This window comes from Falco peregrinus, chromosome 10 (assembly GCF_023634155.1).
Source record: "Falco peregrinus isolate bFalPer1 chromosome 10, bFalPer1.pri, whole genome shotgun sequence".
Taxonomy (NCBI): domain Eukaryota; kingdom Metazoa; phylum Chordata; class Aves; order Falconiformes; family Falconidae; genus Falco; species Falco peregrinus.
In genome coordinates, this window is record NC_073730.1 from 25945049 (window position 1) to 25969739 (window position 24691).

General features: G+C 43.9%; 1 protein-coding gene across 1 annotated transcript in view; it reads right to left on the reverse strand.

Moving 5' to 3' along the window:
• TRABD2B (TraB domain containing 2B) overlaps window positions 1-24691 on the reverse strand; it is a 295983-nt gene that overhangs the window by 15144 nt on the left and 256148 nt on the right. The window contains 1 exon segment of the mRNA XM_055815797.1: window positions 9931-10200. Coding sequence (XP_055671772.1) covers window positions 9931-10200 — 270 coding nt within the window.

Below are 24691 nucleotides of genomic sequence, written 5' to 3' on the forward strand. Positions count from 1 at the left end.
CTTTCCCTGCCGGCTGTCAGAACCTGGACCCTGAACGTCTCTGCAGACCCGAGCTCTTGTGAGCACTGTCCATGCCACGCAGCACGGCACTGCTGCGCCAGGCACCCTGACACCCAGCAGCTGGGGACACAGGCTGGGCTCCCTCGCCCGCCAGCGCTGGGGGCTCAAGCCCCCGGTATAACGCTTGCTTTGTTCAGGGAAGTTATTCAGGAATTGTAAAGAGGAGATCTGAGTGAAATCGGAATTTGGCCTGGCATTTTCCTAATTGCAGGAACCCGGCCTTTATAACATTAAAACCATATGAATTTAAATAACTCCTACTTCTCCTTCCTCCGGTGAGTAACTGGACTTGGACCACAGCTGCCCTTCGGGGTCCTGCTGGGTTCCCAGCCCACGCTGCCGGCACTGTCAGGGAATCAGATTTCCTCCCATTTCACTCTACGAGGACTCTGTCCTAGATAAACCTGCTACCACAGTATAACTGTGGTTAAACCCTTCGTATAAACTAACCGCCCACCACAAAGGTGATGTTGTCCTCCTCCTCGTCATACTTCACTTCGTTTCACAGGGCATGAGACTCACTAATCAGAAGGGGAACAGCAGAACCAAAAATAATTCCCATATTCCTTACCCTTTTCCTCTGGGCTAGCATTGTCAGTGTTGTTTGTTTGCATTTCCACTGAATTTTAAAAACATCTCTTTTTTTTTTTACAGTAACTCACTGGAAGTTTTTTATATTTTACAGATTTTACGTATCTCTGCTAAGCCTGGAGCTTTACCTTGAGGAACAGCAGATCTGCAATCTTTGGGGGCTTAAATACTGCTAGATACAAAGATCACTCAAATATGTATCTAAGTCCAGCTTAGGGTGGCAGTGCTTGGGAAGGTTTGCTCTGGCTTTTAGATGGTAAGTGATCTCTTCACCACATCTGTGTGCCCCTGGGGCAGGGAAGCAGACAGCCATTAACGCGGCAAGCAGCGCCCTTTCCGAGGTCCCACTTCGACCCAAACCCAGCTTTTGAGACAGCGACTAACTTTTCTCCCTGACGAGCACCCGTGCAAGGAGCAGCCATGGCATCGATGGGTCTCTGCTGCTTCCATAGCCTGAGCGGCAGGGAAACACCTTGCTCCTGACCCCAACGGCCCCAAACCTCACGTGCACGGGGTCCAGCCTCCCTGCAGGGTCAGTGCTGGCCGCACCAGTCTGGGGAGCAATTCAGTTTGCTCTGAAGATGGAAGCAGCCACGTTTTGTCAGCCAAGTCATGCTCAAAGTTTGGAGTCTGAATGTGGTGCTGGCCGCCACCCCGCTCGATCAGGAAAACACAACGCTCCGTACCAAGGATTGCAATTAAGCAGTGCAGGTCCTTTACTACCCACTTCTGTGTTTCAGGAATCCTGCTCACCCCGGGCACGAGCCCACTTGGCACTTCGTACAGTGTCTGCAGCTGCAGTCAGCCTTGCAAGTATAACACAAACCGCGTTCTTCACCCACCCCGAACAGCAAGGGTAAAAACACTGCTGTGTCCGGAATTCTCTCTGCCTGCTACACCAGACAACTTCATTTTCAGCTGAGTGAACAGAGTTCGGTAGAGCTGTCTTAAACCGCATTTCAGATTTAGAGGAACTCCCTTTACCTGAGGGTACTCAGTGCATTCTCCCTCCTTATCTGTTTGATAGGAGCCAGAAATAACGGTTTTATTTTTTTGTATGTGCAACAGAGAATATGCCACGAGGAGTCACAGTTAAAGACTCCAAGGAGCCAATCCTCAGAACATCTGGCTAGTGAAAGCTCTGGATATGGAAAATATAAATGTCAAGGCTCATATTTATAAATTGGAAGGGCCATGACGACATCTGCTAACAAGCTTTTGTCCAGAGCCCATTTGCTGTACATGGTTATTCACAGGCAACAATAAACATGTGCGCGGATCACATGCGTGGTCTGCCCTTCCTTTCAGTCGCCGAAGGAACACACGCTCCAAAAACACACAAATGCTCTGTTCTCACAACACAGAAATACAAGTGTTTGCAAACCTCACAGCAAACTTTTCTTGCATACCAGGCCACAGTGGGATACACTGCTGGAACAGACTAAAAATAGCTGGAGAAAAAGCCTTGCATTAACACAGAAGACAGTCAAACTCACTCAGCGTTAACGCTTTTGGTGGAAAAAGCACCCTCCTTTTTTTGCCTTGCTCCACAGGAGACACTTTGTACTATAGGTCCCATCCTGAAACCTTATTTTTATGACTGAGCAGTTGTGGCTGGGAATCTCAAGACTTTAAATAGAGTCTAACCTAGTCAACCGTGGTAGCTTCATAACATTAAAACAAGCAGTAGGTAAAATAAACTTGCTTCTGCATTTATACCCACGGGCACCTTTTCACTAGTTTAACGCCAACCGTAAGCACATTTCCAATGTCTGTTAAATTAAAAAAAAATGATCTAATGCATAAGCATAAAGGTTTTGCTAACGACTTAGGTGTCCCGACCACAGTTTGCCCCCCACACTCCTGGCACTGGTCACTATCACAGAGACTGCCCATGAGGCTGCCGATTCGCCAAGAGAAGAAAAAGCATCAGCAAAAAGAGCCTGGACCACTTTATGATGTCCATGGATTTAGCAAAGAATAAATGGAGCCAGTGCTGACTGTCTTGCCTGATCAGCAGTGTTCTTTGGCCACACAGACATCTGTGTGAAAATGGTAGGAAAAAGCAAAAGATGATGAAATAACATGGAGGTCTACCTCCTGGTTAACAAAGTGAAGAAGGACACCTCGCGAGCTAGGTGAGCTCAGGGAGCTGGAGGTGAGTGCAGAGGTCTGGGGATGGAGATGCTGGAGGGGTCCCCTTCCACTCCTTGCTCCAGGGCCCATGCCAAGTGCATGCAGCCAGAGTTAAAAAGGGCAGGTAGAAAGAGTATTGGAGAAAGAAAATTTGAAGCAGAAAATGGAGAACCATGGAACTGAAAAGTTAACAGGTTGTCCAGATTCAAGAGTCCTGGCACTGGGTGAGGAAATGAGACTGCGCTGGCTGAGAAACAGCGGAACAAGTGGGGATGTGCATCACGGAGGAAAAGATTGTCACGACTCAGCAGCTGCTCCTTCTTGAAACTGAATCCTAAGCAACCATTTTGTTTGTGCTGCATCAGACAGATCTTAGGCAGATTAACAAAGCTAGCAATGATAGATAGCAAGTCAGAAATACACCAAACTGGGGTAGATATCAACGCATAATATAGGCTATCTTTACTCAACACATCCCAAATGAAGAGCAGAAAACAAGAAAGGAAGAGAAAGCTCAATAGGTTCCATAAAACATCTCTTATTGTATTTTCCATCTTTATCAGCATTGAGGAGGAAGGAGCAGAAAGGGCTCTTGGATATCCAGTGCTGAAAAATACCTCACTGTTCAAAAATCCTAGCTTTAGCGTGCTCCAATTTTGTTACTTGCTCGCCTTCAAAATATGGATTTAATATTTATGATGGATTTAAATTTCACAAAAATAAAATACCTACTGCATTACCAATAAGGAATATAGTTTCATGAAATAAAATTGAAATCCATATACAAATTACGTCTCTATTTCCAAGGGACTTCTGTATCTCTAATGATTTTGTTTTCAGGTATTTATAGTTTTCATTAAAATAGGGTTTGCATACTGCTTCATATTAATTGTTCATACTGATAGTGAGACAATTAAGCAATAGTGACAGTAAATATGCAAGGGTTTTGCTTATTTTTTTTAAGCTTATCTGTGTTTGTTTCATCACACAACGGCAGCACATTATAGAGAACAACAACAGAACAAAGTAAAGCATACAGATCTTTTTGCGTGTCCAGCAGGTGAAAGTGTGGCTGCACATATTTTCAGCCCCATCTGGAGGATAACAAATTAACTCTTTGACTCCACGAGGGGAAAGAAGCTATCACTCACAGCCAGCTGACAGGGAGGGTCTATTAATATGGAGATGCAAGAATTTTGGACACGAATGTCAGGACTTCCCATCCGTCACTGCGATGCACGGGAGAGTTGTGTGCTGAGCCCAGGTTTCACGCTTTAATTAATGCATTCTGTGCACTCTGACCAACCTGATAATCCAAGAAGCCTCAATAAAAACCATCCAGGGAGGGAGGGAGGATATGTCATCACTGTATCATATGTTACAGTCAGGAGATTTACCTCTCATTTCTACTGCACGGAGTGCTGTTATTTTACTTCCACTGGAGGGCTTGCGTACTTGGCGCTGTGTAAAGGGCACGATGAAAGAATTGCCAACATCAGTGCTTGTTTAAAGCATCAAGCCATCTGCTCATCTCAAAGGGGGATCAAATGGAAATGGTAAGAAACTAAGAAGGGGAAAATACAGCACTCCCCACGCTTTGCGCTCTCTGCTCAGGAGGAGCTGAGGATGCCTTCACAGAAGCAAGACTGCATGTTCAAGAGAGGCACACAACACTGGGAGAGAGAGGGACCAACTGACGTACTGCTTCACTGCCCAAAAGTCTTCTTCTGGCCACTGTACATCCACCAGTGTTCTTAAAAAACTGGGCAAACTAAGAGCAGATTTCAGGCCGGTTGAAGATACAAAGGTTCAGCTGCCACCAAGGAACCAAGAGGGAGCATTTGTCCAGGAGGTGTTTTGAGACCACTCAGCATGACAGAAGGGTCTTGTAGTACCCAAGCTGTCGAACCACGAGATTCTTCTGAGGAGTACATACTTCTCTGCCATGCCTTGGAGACTGGGGGCAGTGACTGGTAGGGACTGTCCTCATGAAGGTTTCCTGAGAGGGAAACCCTGTCAGGAGAACAGCAAAGAAAACGGTAGACAAGTGCTGGAGGAAAGCCAAGGGGCCACACAACAGAGCTAAGCCCCAAACAACAACGAGGTGTGACCAGGGAAGGAAGGTGGGACTCCAAGACACCTATGCTCCCGCTGTTCCTGGCTGCTGGAGCAAGTTCACTATAACAAGCTGGAAAGGTCCCGAAGCTGCATCCTCATCCTTGGTTGAACACAGGGCAAATAAATGCAGTGGTGGCAACTGCTTACTTGGCTGCACAGAGACAGGCTGGAGGAGGGAGCGCTCCCCCCTCCATGAGCATCGGTTGGCATGCACTCTCCAAGCAGTACCCTTACCAGGGAGGCGGATACAGTAATTTAAACAAACAAGGCCCCAGTGATGGAAATTTCAAACTCAAAGCTACCATGTGGAGGGAAATCATCTGACCACAATTTACCTGTTAGACTTCAAAAGTGTCTAGGTCTCCTCTAAAGAAAAGCAGTCTTTTCTTTAATGAAGTTAAGTACTGTATTTCAGCACCGTGTGTTGTGAAAAGGAAGCAATTTGGATTCATTTACTGAAATTTACCTTTCAGATGCGGTTAAATGAAATTAAAAGTTTGTCTGAGTTGACAGAGTTCTGTTTTCCATCACTGTATTGTCTTGAAAGAAAGGATAACAGGCTAAGTGCTTAAATTCCATCCAAACTGATAAGGTTCACTCTATACAGGCACTCTTAGTGCAGTTTATTACACATTGTCTCCCTTCATCCATCACTGGCATAACTTCTTTTTTTTTTTTTTCCCCCCTTCCCTAAAATAACTGTTGCTTCCCAAAGAAATTGGTATTTGTGATGTTTGTATGGGGTGAATAGTCAGCACTGGGCTACCAGAGAAATGCCATTTCCAATTACAGGGGGAATTAATTTCGTTTCCCACTAAAGGCAGGTTTTGCAGGGCTGAGCTTACGTCTGGGACAATATTTCCTTTTTTTTCTCTTCAGATAACAATTCTTTTGCTTGAATTTCTTTCCCATGCAAGTGAAGCATCTGCGTGACCTCAGAGTCTTTCCAAACACCATCTTTACCCACATCTCTTCCTCGGCAGTGGGAACAAACCTTCGGATTTGCCCATTAGATCCTCTCTGAATCTTTCTTCCCACTACTGTATTTCTCTTCTTTCACATCCCCCAGCTGCCATCGCTCCTTCCAAAGCTCTCACCTCCTGGAACACCCTCCGAGTTACTGACTTCCCTGCCTTCTCCCAGGGGCTTTCCTCCCACCCTGCCTTAGGGCCCCAGGAGCTATAATGCTCCCTCTGCAGCTGGGAGAGGTTCTCTGTTCTCTTGGGCTCCTTTCACTTGTGGCCTTAAACCCTCTGCCTGCTCGAACAAAGGTACGGTCCTGATCCATCCTTCATTGACTACTCTGAACCGTCACAGACGTTTCTCTATTCTTTCCATTAACGGAGCAGCTCATCATTAAAAGCCAGTGAATGATTTGCAATTAATTTTTTATATTACAAGGAGAAGCTCAGCTAGCAGGAACAATAACATGCCCTGTATGCCAACCGCAGCCTTCCAGCTCAACGGTTTTGCCTTCCCTCCCTGCTGCCCCAGCTGGCTCTTGGCTGCAGGAGCTAGCTAGGGTTTAAGTTTCATCTAAGTTCAAATTCCTCCCCAAGACAGACTTCAGATCAGCGCATTTCTGCAAAACCAAGTAATTAAAGAAAAAATCCCGCTACTTGAAATGTCCATTTAATTTTGATTCTTGACAATTTCAAACACAAACTGCAGCCAGGCAGGACTTTCAAATTTTGTTTAGATTTTGGGGGAAGAGGGCAGAAGGGAGAGGAAACCACACATTTCATCAGCATTTTTTATTTTTTAATAGCCTTCAGTGCAGCCGATTACCCAGGAGATCAGCAAATCTTAGCTCTGTCAAAGACAGGGAGAAGAGAGAGGGGAGGCTTTCTCATCCTTCACAGCAGTACTAACCCTCCAACACACAAATCTAAACACTGTCCACTCAGGGGTGCCAACTCAAATGCCTCAGCTGTTAAGCCAGAACAAAAAGGAAAGGACAATCTCCAAGGTATAACTGAAAGTAAATACTAATAATGATGTGTGACATTAAATGATGACTCATTTTTCACGAGGCCGTTTCAGATTGTAGCTATAACCTCAGATTAGACCCGAACGACTGTGTGAGCTGAAGTCTTAGTGGAACCATTAATTATGGATTTCCTGGCTTTTATAGGTTGGAGTCAGACCTTTGATGTTCCTTTAAGATTGTTCTCCTGTGTTCATTTCCTTTGTTTCTGTGTTGGTAGCTTAAAAAAACACCCCAAGATTTCCATGGAAGTGTATGAGATAGCCTAGAAATGCATAGTCCATAAAAAGCCCTGCAATTCATGGCTCATAAAGTCCTTGAATCCACGGTTAATAAAGCTTTGGAAAAGAGCTGTATGAACCACAGTCATTTCACAGTTCAATGAGGCTCATACAAGAATCAATAATCTGGTTTAAATTCGCCTGGATTTGTCCCCCACCTGTATACTTCTCTTTGACTTTTCAGGTTGAAAGGCAGCTCAAACGGCTGAATTCGGGACACCTCGCACGGAACCGGTGAGGTTTATGCAGCTTTCATCCAAAAGCCGCAGCAATGACCTAAATCCCTCTGTCTCAAAGGTGAACAAGTCAAGTTTCAGGTGACAACATGTGAGTCAGGAAACTCAAACTGGAAGAAGAACCATTTGGCAGCATGGAGCCATAGCTCAAGGTAACACTATATGCAGAGACCTCAGCCTGTACAGAACACGATTTAAATATATGCAAATGCACAATGGATCTATGGGACAGGCCAGAGCACGAACTTCTAGTACACCAGTTATCCTCAAACCCAAGTGCTAACAGTCTTGCTGGTGAACATCACTAAGGCAACAAAATGTGAGGCCACGTGCTTCTCTCCCGCACAGGTCACACTGCACTGCCCACGTTATCAGCCATCCTGGTTGTTTCCTCCCCAGAATGATCACGCTACAGTCTGGTGATAGGCACACATTTCTGCTCTTTTCTTGCCAATCAGAAAGGAACCAGTTAGAGAAACCTCATTGTTTATTGCCTTGTGCAAGGTCCAGCTTGCAATTAATGCTGATGAAACCCAACTGCCAAAAGCACAATATGTAGCAGCTGGTTTATGAAAGTCGAGACCCCATCCAATTTATGGGGAAACCAGAGCTGGTTGTGACTCTCTGATTTAGCTGAACAGTTTGTATTTTTTGTTTTGTTTTGTTTCCAGGAAAACACCAGAAGTTACTCCAGAACTGCATAAGCACTAAAACCATCTGAAAGCCCTAAGGCAGACTTCCCTTCTTCCAGCCTTTCCTCATTTCTAGGGCTGTGATCTCCCACTAATATCTCCCTGGGATCTTTCAGCAAGGCAGGCGACATGCAGCGTCTGGTTCATCACCAGCGTGGTGGGAGCGGAAACTTACATTTCCTTATCCCAATCTCCATCCTTATGAAATGGAAGTAGAGGGAAAAAAGGTTTCGATTCAGATGAAATCTCACGGGAGCACAAACCAAACAATTTAACTCTAACCTGGGGAACTACCCTTTAAAATACTTTTCCTAGGAACATTTCTTATTGAAACAAAACCAGCAAAAGTCTGCCGAAGCTATGCAAGCACCACTGCTTCAAGCCCCCAGCTGCACATTTCCACAGCCCTATCAGGCCCAATATCCAATATCCTTTCTGGATAGATAGGATAAGGGCAGGAGGGTTGCGCCTAACTGCCAGGCTCCCACCACATCTCAGCACCTCAGCTGTATAACACGCATGGCGAGCTGAACCAGACACCCTTGTGAAATGCTGGGACGTCATGGGACACCACGATTCAGTGGCCCCCATGCAGAAGAAAGAAAAGTCCCTTGTCCTCAAGGCAATCAACTATTTTGAACCAAATGCCTCCTAGTTCATGCGGGCTGCATCCAACCCCCGAACACGCTTTGAGAACAAAACACATGAATCCTTCTTACCAAGGATGGCATTAACCTCAGAAACAGCTTTACTACATTAAGATTAATATGCACCACCTTAATAAGAATCCTTGCATAATTCACCCTGAGAATACAATAAACTACGGGAAAAAAAAGAAAGAGGCAACTGCTACGTTAAAAAGAAAATAAAAATAATAAAAAAATAATCCCAAAACATAAATACATGGAGTTTTTTCCTTAGCAAATGCAGAAGCCTCTGAGAGACTGACTCATTTTACTAGCAGAGAATTTAGGTGCTATGAAAATGGGAATAAAAGTAACGATCAAACATAATCATCACATGTATAGGCGAGCAGCCAGTTCTCAACAGATTATTTCATTCCTTTTACTTGTTAGGAGATCTATAAACACTGTGGCTGTTTATCTGCCCATGACTTGGCCTGGATAAAGGCAGTGAGAGCCTTCTCAGTTTTAGAGGAGGGAGAATAAATTGCCCGGGAATCCTAAAAGCACACATCAAGAAGCCCTGGTCAAACATGAAGACCTTATTCAAACACTGTTTGGAAGTTTTTAACCTTGGACCAATATTGGCCACAGAAATGTGCCTACCTCTATTGTCTTCACATGGACGCCTTAGCCAAGTACTTCATTTTACCCGAGTTTGCTGTTTTCAGCACAGTCTGAGATGTTAAAACATTTCAGTCCCAGAACACAGTTAAGATTGAGTCAGGTTTGTCAGAATTCTAAAACCTCCCAGGGACAGTCTGCATGCTTGGAAAATGGGAGAGTCTTTGGGTGAAAACTGACAGTAAAGGTTGGAAAATAATTACTGGAAGAAAGTGGGTGAACGCAGAGTATTTTCCATTGTTATTTTTTCCCTGGTTTTACTCTGACAAGTCTTTGTTTTTGTGTATTTAAAATCTTCTAAACATTGGTCTTTTTTCTCTTTACTTTTACATCAAACATGCCTATAAGCCTTCTTCCTAATTCTTCATTAGGCTCCAAAACCACCATTTCACTCCCTGTCTCTCCCATTTAGCCTTTTTCAAACCCTCTTTATTGTCTAATCAACACGACCTGTGATCTGTAAAGAGCAACTAGTCAAGAGACAGTAGGAAAAGGACAGGGACCGTAAAAGTTACGACTCACCTGTCTTCTATCCGAACCCAGAGGTCATTGAACTGTCTCTGGCGATGGTGTTTATGCTGCTTCTTGTGCCATTTCTTCTGCCTGCCAAACTCTTCCAGCTGGCTGATGCTGTCTGGCAACAGGAGGTGAGGAGACAGGCTGTCATCTTCGTCCATCTGCAGGGGCTTCAGGGAAGGAGATGTCAGTGGGACCTGCTCAGAAAGCTGGACAGCGGGCAGGGCTGTTGCTGAGGACCCTTCCAAGGCTGGGCTTGTCTTTGTCATCCTTGAGCTGAAAAACACAACATTTAAACATTTGATGAATAAGCAAGGGCTCGTGCTAAGACAAAGTGAAAGCAGGGGGCTACACGACTTGTTGGGTGCTCCTAACAGCCAAGGTGTACGAGAAGAAAGGCTTTTGCTCTGGGGCAGCAACTAAAGACAGCAGTGGCATTTCCTAGCAAGCTCTGAAACAAACACTGAACCGAGAATCAGGCAAAAGGCAGTTGATCTGCTCTTGCTGTTTCCTGGCATTTTAATTACTTCTTACAGGCTTTAGAGCCTGCGGTAGGGGTCGGCATCACCTCCCCCCCAGGCTGAAGGTTAAACAGCAAAACTGTGACTTTCTCCGAGGAAAGCAGATACCTTAACAGCAGCCGATCTTAAATTAGCAAGATAACACTCACTCCCTTCTTTTTTTCTTTTTTTTTCTTTTTTTTTTTTTCTTTTTCAGCTTTAGATATCATCTGTGGAAACAAGTAACTGTTTTGACTGCAACAATAATTACGCTCGTTTATCTGAGTTAGGATTGGTGACAGGGAAGCCCAGACTGATGACAGACGCACAGTCTAATAGCTGGGCTGCTGGGGTGGGACATGCGAGTTGGACCTCAAAAAGAAGGTTTTGTATAATGGAAAAATGAAGCAAAAGGGGGGGTAAAAGGCCTGTCCAAAGCCACCTTGAAACAACACTGCCACAGCTCTTTGCTCCTGTTTGAAACACTACCACCTCTTGCATCTGACTGGAACTACACAGAAAAATGCCTTTTATTGTTTTAATCTTCTGGAGTTTCACTAATTTAGAAAAAAGTCAGTACAAACTCTCTCCTTCAATACGCAGCCACGTGAACTTACATTTGTGAGCTAAGATAGCCGAAACAAAAATCTAATAAACCAGTACTGACACAAAGTGATTTCCCACCCCCCCCTCAACTTCAGTAGAAGTTCCTGGTTGGTCTTAATTGCAAGAGAGGAACTTTTTCTGTCTTTGGGATGGCCCAATGAGTTGTAGGTACAGAAAATGGAAGAGGATTAATAGGCAATATGAAGCTGTGGTCTGCAAAACTATTTCTATTACATGGATGCTATGACTTTTATGACAGAAACAATTAAAGCCACATGAAAAGTTTTGCCTCCTGAGTGAAACCAGTAAGACATTTTAATGAAAAAGTAATAAAAAATCCTAAACTTCATTGGTGACAACGTACAAAATGTGCTGCAAGTGAAACCACATGTTTCATTTATGGAACATTTTGTTCTCTTCCAAAAAAGTCACATCTACTACTAATGGCAGTTTTTTTTCTTTTTGATTTTTTTTTGAAGTCCATTACAATAGCAGTCAAGATGGTCATCTCTATTTCCACTGCATCATGTTTCACCCAATGTCCTTCCAAGAGCTTCTGATAATTAATCGTTGCTACTATAAGACTCACTGGCAAAAACGACAGTAACTTTGTCACTCTCAGCCAACATTAATGAAGTTCTTCAGAGATCGTATGACAGATACAGAAAAGAAAGACACTTGTCTAAACTAATACGAAATTTTTCCAAGGTTGCTTTCGTTAATAAAAGACACAAGAAAATCCCCTATTTTTCCTCTTTTTCCAAGCATTCAGACTCTCAGTGAGTCCTTCTCAAACTCACTCCATGCTCTGTTGCACGTCACAGAGAGATCTGCTGGTTCTGGCTTTTTTTCCCCGTTAAGACTTTCTTCCATGATTCATGCTGAGGATGAATTTTCATCAGTGCAGCAACTTTCTTTGCAAGATCTTGGTGCTCTCCAAAGCTTTCAAGACTTCTTTGGTTGTGACATAGCTGAAGGAAAGCCATCTCCAGACTCATGTAAAAGGAAAGGCTCTCCTAGGTTTGCAGCAGGCGTGACCCTCAGGGCACAGCAGACATTTCTTAATTTTTATCCAGCCGTGATAATGGATCAGGGAATTCTCAACATGCAAATGCAGCCATTTAGCAGCTTGCAAGGTCACACAGTGTGAACTTGGATAGCATGGGTTAGGCAGGTGAGAAGGACCTGGACCAAGTGCCTACGAACACCCTGTGGGTAACTGCAACAGCGGCAGGTGGCAATGGGTGGCAAGAACCCCCTGGACTCACTGCCTGCTGCACTTAGGCAAAGCAACAGGAATACAAGCTGGTTGATTCTGCCCCGAACCAGCTTGTTCTGATGCTACTCTGGATACCTCTGCTCCTCACTGTGGTGTGAATTCACTCAGGTCTTTGTGCAACCCAGCCACCCGTTTTCACACTGGGGAGAAGAGCGCTACCCTGGCCACAAGGCTGTGGTGGGCAGAAACGTTAAGGCGGCAAGAGCATGGAGCAGACATGAGAACCCAAAATAGACAATGTGATCATCACAGCTGGAACCGAGCTGTTGCTAAGATTTCTGTTTCCCTTGACATTCTTCTTCTTGCTGCTGAAACTGTGCCTCCTGTTCACTGATCAGACAGTCATTCCCCGAGATGCTGAAGGTGGGAGCAGTCCTCGCGCCAGACCACATCTGCCAGCTCAAGGCTGGGGCTGCCACTGGGCTCCTTGAATGGTCTTAGAGACATCTGAACACATACTTTCCACCTTTTAGCACCTACTATTCCGTTACATGTGTTTACCTTGCTCTGAGCTCCTAGTAAACTGGAACCAGTGGAGAGGTGTTTTTACGGGTTGAGATTTTAAAAACCACTTAAGACGACTGGCAGCTCACTTCTTATTAAAATTAATGAGTTTGGGCATCAAAATCCCAGTGGTGGCTTTGAAAGCTTCTAGCTTAATTGTTTCCACTACCATCACATGAGCCACAGGTTGTAAACTCGGTATTTCAGAACATTCTTTGGGAAGAGAATAAATAAACACTGAAGAAACGTTAAAATGTTGTAACCTAAAGAGGGTTATAAACTAACCACTGGTACTTTAGAGTTGACGCAGGGGGAATAGCTCCACTGTGGCAACTGTATATTACATTTGGTTGATACTTGTTCCATTATTCCTGTACTAGCAATAATTACCCCAAGACCTAGGGAGGGACTGTTGAAGGCTGTATGTTGATGTACACTTGCTTCTTTCAAAAAAATGAAGATTTTTTAAAACTGATTTAATAGATCTAGAGACCTGGTTGTTTTCAAATCTGTTCATCAACCTACAGGCATTCAACCATAAGTAAACCCAAAACTTTGAATCCCACAGAATACGGGTATTTAATCCAAACACATTGAAAGAATATTTAACAATCTGAATTCAAAGTAAGGTAGACTTCCTATCAGTAAATAACTTCCCCACTGATTTACATCACAATTTTATTAACACAAAGATCTTGACTACTATTAATAATATTCAGGATTTTTTTCCACCTAAAAGCAAAAAGACAAACCCCTCCCATCTGCAATACTGTCCATCCTATGGACAACAGATCTCCCCATTGCGTGAAGCTTTACTGTTAGATTCAGCTGATCATTTCATGGACTATTTCATGCCTTTCCTTTGGTCTCAGCCTCATGTGCTCTGTTAGCACAGCTGCAGTGTATGAAACCGTGGGGACGTAATACACTTTTTTTTTTTCTACTCCACTACTGCTGAGGCAGCTTTTCAAGATACATAGCTATTTTTAAAGCCAGAGAAAAAGCAGGGCCAGTTTTCAGTTTGTGAGGCCACAGTGCCTTTTCTGAAGAAAGAGTGAGAAAGTACCACCCAAATATCTTGGTCCACACAAAGATCTCAGAGAATTTTCATGAATAACTTGATACAGCTCCAGGCTTAGAGGTTCCACCCATTTCTAAATCAATCATTCCCACACAGGGTGGTCTTTGAGAAACTCCAAGTATTTCAGGCCCTTAGGTGGGTTTTTCTCATCTCTGACCTTAATTTCCTTCCCTGGGATGCACAGTTCTGCAAAACAAGTTCTCTAAAGTAACAGAGTCTGAATAAGAAAACTTGGGAATCTCAGCAAACACCCTGCGTGGCTTGGTCCTAAGGTACAGAAAAACAGAGTGAAAGCAGGAAAACATTTATTCTTGCAATTTCTTGAAAGCGCTTAATCCCCAAAAAGCCCTGTGGTTTTGTTTCACTTCTGGTGAAATTTGCCATCCTTTTGTAATTCTTTTCAAGAATTAAAAGAACAAAACGAAACATGCCAGTAGTTCAGGCTGAGCTGTATGCTCTGTTAGGCTGTCTCAGCATTTCTTTGCCTTGTGGTCTCTAGTGTCGCTCTGCGCTGGCACTGACAATAGAAAATAGACTCATCACTGGGATTTGCTAGGGGTATTGAGTGCATCTGGTCAGAAAAATGACATTAACATCATGAAGTCCTGCAATAACATCTTTTCATAATACCCAGGCTTAAAATCACCCAGGTCCTGCTTTCATTTAGCCCCAAGCTACCTGGCAGCCTAGCCATGTTTTCCTCCCTGGCCAGGCAAGCACCTTCCTACCCCTCACATCACGTATCCACTTTCTGCAGCTCGGAGGTCCGTGACCATCCATGGGCTTGAAAACCTCCTCTGTAGGGTGAATCAGAGCATCCACATTCCGTTCCTGCTCTGAACGGCCCTTGTGAATAGCCCACCTTCCCCCATCAGTGGAGGCTGCGTGGTGTCAACACGACAGCTTGTGCTGCACCTTGCCCCCACCAACAGGGACTTTCACAACCACCGACTCAAGGACAACTGTCTGAGGGGTGATGAACAATCAGGCAGGGCAGACGCCGCTAATGTCCCCGCCCCTGCCCGAGTAATGCTAATAACGTTTGGGGTGAGCCCCATCAAGCCTCCCCTGGGCATCAGCAGGGCCAGGAATTTGCCCTTGCTTTAGATCACGAGAGAGGACATGCCTTTGCTGACCATACATATCTTCCACGTGAATAAATCATCATTCTATTTTTTTCAGCAATCTTGCGGTAACATTTCTGTTCCCTCAGATATGTGCAGAATCTTCTAAAATGCAAGTTTGCCAATTTGTTATTTGCATCTTGTCTTTGTAGCGCAAGCGATGGAAAAGTTTTGCTCAGAAGACTGCCATGCTTTGCACGTGCTTCCAAGTACAGCAGCATCACTGAGGTTTCCTTGCTTCAATTTTCAGAGCTGTCAGACAAGGCAAGATTTTGTTTCATCAAGAGAGAAGCTGTGGTGATAGCAAAGAATGTGCGATGTGGCAGCTTTATCCTTATGCCACCGTTCTTGGGATGCACCCGGATGACAGCCAGACACCACGTTAAGAGAATTTTATTATAGACTGATTCTCATAAATTCCAGTTTGGGAGTCTCTGTCTAGGCAGGAATTCGTCAGTCCCTTGCACGCATCCTTGCTCCCCTTGCCACAGGCCACAGAAACATCTGCTTCTTGCTTTTTTTCCCTTATGCATCTCTTGGAGAGAGCAGTCATGCACACCCACAAGATGGGCACCAGAATGTCCTGTCCCACAAAAAAAAATTACTTTTTTTTTTTTTTTCTCTTCCATGCTAGGATGAAACTTGGATTTTCAAAGCTCCTGGGAGAGCAGCAAACAAAAGGAGAACAGAAACCCAGGCATAAATCCTAACCCACACCAGCACAGCTTATAGGGCCTCTTACTAGTGCTATGGAGTATGGATTTAGACCATGGTCTCTCACATAACGAGGTGACACCAGTGCATGCCACCATGGAGTTCATCTCCTTCAAGATGAAAGCATATATATATATACACACACATATATATATAAAAAAAGATTTATTTTTTTTTACTGCAAAAGAGAGTAACTCCAAAGAAAGACTAGAGAATCAGATTCTCCCCATACCTAACTTACCTGAGCTGCTTCAGGTAACTGCTGTAAATTAGTGAGATGAATTTGGGCTCAAGAGACAGCAAAAGACAACACCTGTGAAATCCCTGATTATTCACTCATCCGATCGGCTTCATTATAACAAGATATTTTATTTAGGATGCAGTTGCCTTAGGCCTGAACGCTAACGTTAAAGCATTTCCATTTCTTAAGAAAATTTGGAAACGAAGTTGTTTTTTCATTTTTGCACCAGAGTAAACTACATCTCACAAGCAGTTAAATTAGGTTAAGTAGTTTAAATTAGATTACAGTCCACTCCAAACTTGGATGGTATCTCTGGACTCGGAATCCATGTCAGGCTATTTCTCTGGGCAGAATCACTGTTGTTCAAGAACTGTGGCCTCATTTTTAAGGGAATTTAGTCCTCGGTATACATGTATATATATATATATATGCAAACCCCCAACTCTGTGCATAAATGAAGTTAAAAGCTTGTGAGGTCAAGATGTTCCCATAGATGGTGATATTTTCCTTCCCAGCTTGAGAAACTATAAAATAAAGAGACGTGAGTAAAACTTTTGTTATCTATTCCACCGCATTAAAAGTGAAGCTGATTGAGGGCATAGAAGAAATGCAAGCTTTCTGCAACTTGAGTGGTTGAATTTGCTGGAAAAAAGAAAGGACAGCTGAAACATTTGTTACGTGCCATTTTCCACATTTTCATATGAATTCTTTTATTTCATAAAACTCAAACTGGTTCGTTTCAGCACTTTCTGAACAAAGCTTTAAATTATTTTTTTCAGTCTTTTGTTTTCAAAGACTTAAATGTTACAAAGTGGCCTTTTTTGTTTAAGAATTGATCTTAATTAGAAAGGAAAACCCAACTAATAAATAAAAAATGACAAAAAAACAACAAAACCTGACCCCTGCCTTGAAAATTGTCCTCAAAATGTTCCACTTCAAATTAGTCTGAACTTATTTCCCCTTCTCAACTTTTTGGTTCAGTTCTTGAACTGAATAATCCTTTGTTCATGCATCTTCAGTGTAAACTGTAAGCTGCATGCTCCAGCCTCAGAAGATGGGCTGTGCCCAGAGGAAGGACGGGTTCACCCTCCAGTCTTGCTTCCATCGCCCACGTTAGTAGCAAGTAAGAACCTTCTCCGCTGGTGGCACACAAAACCTCACCTCAGACTCTATTCCCTAAATCTTCACTGTCTCGCTATGACCATACCCATTTAGTGCTAAGCTATTTCTGCCTGGGTAGTTTGGTTTAAGCAAGATATTCATAACACAGCTGCCTTTGGTGCCTCACTGTCTTATGGAAGTTGCACTTAAAGCTCCTTGGATTGAATAACTATCCCATAGATCGAGATGGGCTCTTTTCTGCTCAAGCATGCTGGTTCAGCATGGGAGTAGCTATACAGCTGTACTGGGACATCTGGTTTGTTCTGAAAGTCTTCACAGAGGAGAGAAAAGGCTTCACATTCAAATTACAACTCCTATAAGCACATGTACCACTGAAAGACTTGACACATAATCTTAACTGAAAATTTTAAATGTCTTCTAATAAATTGTTGAGTGCTGACTTTGCACTGAATTTTCAGTATTTCTGCTTTTTCTCCCTGATTTTGGACAGAAACAGGTGTTGGAGTATCAGTGTTACCTCTGGATTGAAAATCCTGACTTCTGTCCAAATTTGCCAAGAATACACAGGCTTTCCGATGAATCTAAAGTGATGGTATTACACCACAAAAGGAGATTTTAGGGTTGCATTTTTATTGAACTGGAGTACTTTCAAGCTTTATTCCTCATATTTTTTTCTGTTATTGCTTGAAAACCATTTAGTAACAAGAGTAAATACGTTGCTCTTTCCTTTTAATAACTTCTTAATAAACACATATACTGCTTTAATAAAAAACAATGGCGGACTTAATACTGGGCAATGTAATCTCTCTTTATAAACTCTCTGGTCCTTCTGTGTTTCTTTGCATGATATCACAATAATTATACACAGATTTTTCCGGTGCTGGGAATTAACTTCCATCATTCAACAGGTTCTGCAAAGCATAAAATTCTTACCCAGTTCAGCCCAACCTGCAATAGCAAGTTTCTTCAGGTCTAACTGTGACACAACGTTTTGCTTTGGGCTTATTGGTTTGGTTTGGGGCCAGTTCTGACTCCCCACATATTTATGGCGGTTTGGGCATTGTCTGAGAAACTGGACAACGGTGACCAAATGCCACCATCTCATGTCAGCAGTTATGATCTCAGTGACTGGAAAACAAGCCAAGGGCTGAATAAATCCTTCCTTCTCCAGCTGCCATAATTAAACTAGAAAAACTCATCCAGACTTGTGTCTCTCCTAATTCCGTTTGAAGTCTGTGGAGCTCCTGATGCCTGTGGCTGTCTGCTCCTCTCTAGTCATTGCTGACTTTTGGGACACCAAGCTGTGCAGCCATGCATAAGACAGGTTTGCTAACTCAGTTGCAAAACTATTCTCATCTCATGTGCTGTTTATTCCCAAACCATTCCTGACCTCAGTTTAAGCACAGAAAAGAAGAAAGAGGATGCATTTGTTCTATCCCAGTAGCTGTCATCCAGACAGGCATCAAGATTAAAAACCTGACTGACAAAAAACAAACAAACAAACAAACAAAACCCCACCAAACCGGCTGCTTCGTTTTGATTCCTCAGCAGAATTACAGCTAATACACAACTGTTGTCTGCGTGTTTCTTGCCTGCAATCCAGACTGAATTCTGCTCCTAGATTGTCTCATTTGGGAATTGGTTTCTCCTCTCTGCTTGGTCCTCTGGAGGGAAGAAATATCTGCAGAAGTCCATATTTCCCATCACATCTTAAAAATAAACTCTCTACAGAGACATCAACTGAGCAAGATACCAAGTGCCTAGCTTGAGGGATTTAAACATTTTTACTGACTTCAGACTTAAACCAAGGGCAGATTATTCAGCGTACGCCTGGCACTGCTCCCTGCACCTCCTTCTGATGCTCTTGAAGCTGGGCCCTGGCAGAGATGAGATACTGGGTGGATCACACATCTGTACAAGCATGGCAACTTGTCTTCCTTAAGTACCCTGTCCAGTTCAGGCTCTTGCAATCGCAAGACGACAGATAACGTAGGCACATAAGTAGCTGCTATCACTAGAAGAGAGACACGGACCACTTAAACCGAGCAGCAGGCAGAAGTGTGGAACCCAAGAGCCATAAGACCGTGCCTGCAAGAGATCCCACAGCTCTGTTACACTGAATCCACTTTCCCTCTCTGTAGCTGACACTGTAAAACATCTGACCTGCTTAGCCATTGAAGGGCTGCTGAGCTAAAAAAAGGAGCAAAGAGCCAGTCTGCCTTCTCCAAAATACTGTTACAGCCCATCAGCGTTGCTTTTATCACAGGGCCTGATAGCTTCCAAGAAAAGAACAAAACATTTGTCAGAAACCCTGTTCAGCCAACAAACTCTTCAGCCTGTCTGTGGGCATTTTTACGGTGTGGTAACGGACACAGCCCTTGAACCATAATGAAGGCAGGAAAGTTCTTCCTCCAAACACCACTTGCTTTAATGCCTCATGCTGTTCTACCAACTCTAATGTTAATGGACTTTACATAAGGTCTCTCTACATATTAACCTGGTTTCACCTGGGCTCCCTCTCTGTAGTAACTCATGATGATGAAACTGCTTGTATCAAATACTTATTTCTGTTTGAGAAATCCATCTTTCATTAAAAAGCTTCATTAATGAAGCATGTACATTGCTACCGAAACCTTAAGAAAGAAAATGAGGGTTTATGTTCTCTTTTTCAATTGTTAATTGAAACCTAGGAGATTTGACCTTGAACTACAGCTTGAATATCTAGGTGGCATTTCAAGAAAGATTGATTTGTTAATGAATTCAGGCAAATCTCACTGACTAGTTACAAACAACAGGGCCCAGGTCTTCTCCCCTTAAAACAGGAGAACTTCCACTGACCCCAGAAAGTATCTCTGCCTCATTGCAATGTCTGTTATTATTACTTTTATTGATACATTTAGGAATCCCAGAAATAAGCTACGTACATGTTAAAGAGTCCCATCTCAGCAAGCTGACAAGTAAAGGATATGAGACTACGACAGACAGATGCAGCCAGAGCATCATGACGATACAACCACACAGAACTGAACCGTACAAAAGCGAGAGCCTTTGCAGCTTGACCCCCCAAACTCTGCTGCAGACCTCCTTGCAAGGGACCTCTGGGGGCTCACCTGCTCACCAGCTCCCATGGGCTGAGTGACCCACACAGCCGAAAACGCAGGAGGGTCTGCATAAAGGCAGAGCTTCCTTCCTTCTGCGCCTAACTGGGTAGCACTGGCCACCAGGAGTCACAGAGGTCTACACAGGTACCCTACTAACAGCCTCTGCTGAGACAAGGGGGAGACAAGCGATGGTTCTCCAGCAGCTCTGGTGCCAGTCCTCTTCCAATGGAGGAAGGGGAGGGAATATCCATGCATGGCTAGCAGGGCCTTTCTGCTGGCCCAGCAGAAGACTTAGGCCAACTGGCTTCCTTGACCAGAGAGATATCGAGATCCTCAGGTGCCCTTTGTGTAATCTCTGCAGATTTGTCAAGGAAAAATACTAAATTAGACTGAGGATTGGCAGTGGGTGAAACTTTCACTGGGGGTGCTGTGTGAACACCAGTGACACACGAGTCTAGACTTGTCTTGACTTGGGCTTGAGCAGACCCAACTTCTGCATCAGCTGACTATGTACACACACACGACATAAACCCAGCGATTAAGCCCAGCTCTCCTCCCATGAAGAGAACCCCAAACAGCAGTAAGTGAAACACCAGGAAAACGAAAACCACTTGTTCTGCTGCTCCCCAGAGCACAGTCACTCAGTTAAGAAGTCGCCTCCCTCCATTGTGTGTGCATGTGTGTTTTCTTAGTCCGTGCTTGTTTGTTTGCCTAGAAATGCTTTATCTAAGTGCCAGTTGTTTGAGAGGGTATCACAGCCTAGTATTTGCAGCACTGCCTAGCTACTGAAAAGCATGGAACATCACAAGTCTAACAGACGTCAGAGACTCATCAAAACTATGCCTGGCATCTGGCACATGTTCAAGCAGTCACGGTAACTTCTTATCACTATGCAAAGCTGGAACACTTGTGAGAGTGACCAGATTAGGACTTCTCCTGGGGTGCTATAATCCAGCTCAAACTACAGAAAAGCCATCACTCCTTTGCTAGAAGGCGGCTTTTAATCTCAAAATCACTCTTCTATTCTCAGAATAATTTGGTAATTTAAAATTCAGGGGGTTAGTATACATTATTAAAGTGAACTGTCTTTATCCATGGGGAGCGCACCCTCCTACCAGCCTCATGGGAGCGGGCTGTCTCTGCAGCACGGCCTGTACTGGAACACACGCTTCATTTTCAAAGGGTCTGGAGGAGAAAGGGTTCAACTTTTATGCATGTAACATTCATTCAGTTTCTGCCACTGCTTCTTAATCCACAATGAATATCATTCCTTGATAGTTCTCCTGTAAGGACTTCACCTTTCCAGTTTCATTTCACTTCCCAGTTTCATTTGTGACCTAAAATGTAATCTATACATAAGTATGCTGCACATGCAAAGGTTCTCATTTAACATTAGCAAGAAATCACGTGCCTCTAGGGGCAGAAAGATGACTCTCTTGTCACAAATGCAGTTTGCTTTGACAAAATGCATCTATCGCATCCACTGACTGTAGGTCAATGCATGGAATGACCCAGTGCTCCTGGGAAGAGGACTTCAGCCTGGGTGGCACTGTGGAGGATGGAAGGAGGCACCCAGCAAAACCATGTGTGTGCTCAAACTAGGGTCAGAGGTGAGGGCGCAAGGTCCTTCAGATCTGCATCTGCCAGGATGGGAGAAGCAAAGGAAGAGCTACCCATTAACCTGGACCAAAACACCACTAGTATTACCCTGGCCTTAGTACTACTGATTTCAGAAATCAGCTTTTTTTCTCCAAAGTTCATGCAGGGACTTCTGGATCTTCCTTGTGCTGGAATATGTTACCTTGACTCTGTGGGTGTTAGGAATAGATCCTTAAAATTACTTAAAATGACGGAAAATGCCGCAAATGCAGACAATGTTAAAACCTAAACCCACTACAGTAGCAGAGATTTACTGCTCTCCTTATAGAACCATGGAATCATTTAGGTCGGAAAAGACCTTTAAAACCATCAAGTCCAATAATTAACTGGGTGCTGCCAAGTCCACCACTAAACCATGTCCCCAAGCACCACATCTACACACTTTTTAAATTCTTCCAGGGATGGTGACTCCACCAACTTGGTGCTGTCTGCAAACTGACTGAGGGTGCACTCGATCCCCCCATCCAGATTGTCGATAAGGATATAAACCAGGACTGGCCCCAACCCTGGGCCCTGGGGAACACCACTGAATATAACTCCATTCACCACCACCTTTGGGCTCGGCCGTCCAGCCAGTTTTTTACCCAGCCAAGCAGCGTGCCTGTTCAAGCCATGACCGGCCGTTAGACGGAATCACATAAGTTTGTTCCAGCTAGCAACATTTTCTTTCCCCTCCCGAAATCAGGAGACAATCCCACAAAAACATTTGAGAACCACATGAACCTTGTTTAGCCACTGTGGATTGGGATTTACATTCCAGATGTATAATGAACCCAGAGACGCAAAGATGTGGGCACACAGTGTTATTAAACCCTTGAAGATTACTCCAGTCTCACTCAATAACTTAGCTTTTTCTTAACGATGCTGGCATGTATATAAACTATAGCCTTTAGCAATGCTCAATGCCAACAGAAACCAACAACTTTGCAGAGGCTGAGCGGCAGCCCAGGGTAGTCCTCTGTGTTAGAGCTCTGGACAGCCTGTATCGTTTTTCTTCAGTGGAGGGGGAAAGTTTATTTGGGAAGCGTTTCACATCACGGACAATAGGGAACTGTTTAGCTTTCCACAAATAGGCTGGTATGCAACTTCCGAGCGCTCTCCAAGGAAAACCTTGGAACACTGGCCACGTCCGTCCTGCAGGGATTTCATGTGAAGTAGTTAATGCCCCACATCCTTCATCTTGATTTATTTCTGCTTCATCCTTGTTTCAAAGCGCTGTGCTCACTTCAAACACAACATGGGGCTCATCCCTGAAAATGCACTTTGTTCGCTGGGGACTCCAGATTCGTATCGGCCGTTCAAACATAAACAGGGATGTGCCGTCTCGACAGAGGTATTTCTGTGACTGCCTTTATTTTTGCAAGAGTAATTTGGAAATGTGAAGCTGGGGTCAGATGTCAGGAGACTCACATCCAGCGGCCAGACAGGGCAGTGGATACCAAAGCACTTGGAGCCTGTCTATGATTTTGCTAGCGAGTTGCTGCAGGTTAGCAGGAAAATCTTTGAATCCCTGACTTGACACATGTCCTGGGAGTCAGCGAAGAAAGGATTCAGAGCACTCTTACCCACAAACTAAGAGCATCAAATTAGGTCTCTCTTCATCTGGAAGCTGCCATCAGCACAGAGTGGCACGGCAGAGTTGTGAGCCGGTCTGACATCCCATACAGCAATAGAAAGGGGAAATACCCCAAATCTAGTCCTTCCATCAACTCTGGTCCCCTGCGGGATCAACTGTTTTCTTGCTGAAGTCAACCGTCGTTACGACCACGCTGTGTGTAAATTCAGGCTAATTCTTGGTGCTGATGAAAAGTTCTGTTCTGTGGTGGGGCTACAGATGAGGCAGACTGATGGGCATAGCCAGGTCCACAGTGACCACGACAGGGTATGTCCTCCAGGTGATTCTCCTAACCAGCTGGAGTCTCAGAGGTCTGTGACAGTGGCAAGAGATCCAATTTTCACAACTGTCATCCATGCAGCCACCCAGCTGAACAAGAGGCCATGGTGGAGGCCAAAACAGATAATTCAGTTTCTGTCAGACACCCCCTCTGCCCCCATCTTTCTCTCAAAATTTACATGTGTTAATTCTGAACCTGGATTACTGCAGTAGTGTATTTCTAGCAATCACGGTTGCAGGATATTGTCTTCATTCAGGATGTTCCTCCATCATACCAAGTGACAGCCACCGTGTCTATATCCATATACAGCATCTGATCCATTTTTCCTCCCTCCTGTTTCTATTCACAGGTCCATTTTTCATTCTCCCTGAATGTGGAGCATTTGTGAGTGTAGGTGGAAAGCCAAAGTCTTTCAACACCCACTAATAGAAATTTGTTTTATTAATTAACTCTGTGGGGAGGAAAAAAAAGCAAAAGAGAGCTGATCCTCTGCTCTGAAATCATGAATCATTGCACAAGAGAAGACATGTCCTCTGAGATACCAGAGGCTGCTTCAGACAGAGCTAGTGACTGAGTTGCTTTCTTGGGAAGTCCTGAGTCATCAAACACAGCAGTTTAATCCCCAGGAAATGGGAAACATATTGGCATGATGTTCACTTGCATGGAGCATGAGGTCCAGAGAAGGGTGAACCTCCAAAGGTTCTGGAGATCAGTTTCGCTTGTGGAAGAATTTTGAAACCTTAAAGCTCCTCTGAAGTATACCTGATCTGGAGCTGGGTACAGTATTCCCAACAGACGATTTACTGGATGAATTAAACTCTTTACATACTTTACAGATTACATATGAATTTACTCTGACTTCTCATAAAAATGATTCAATGATTATGACATCAAAACGTATTCTGGCTTCTAAGTTATTCAAAGCGACAAGCACTTCATAT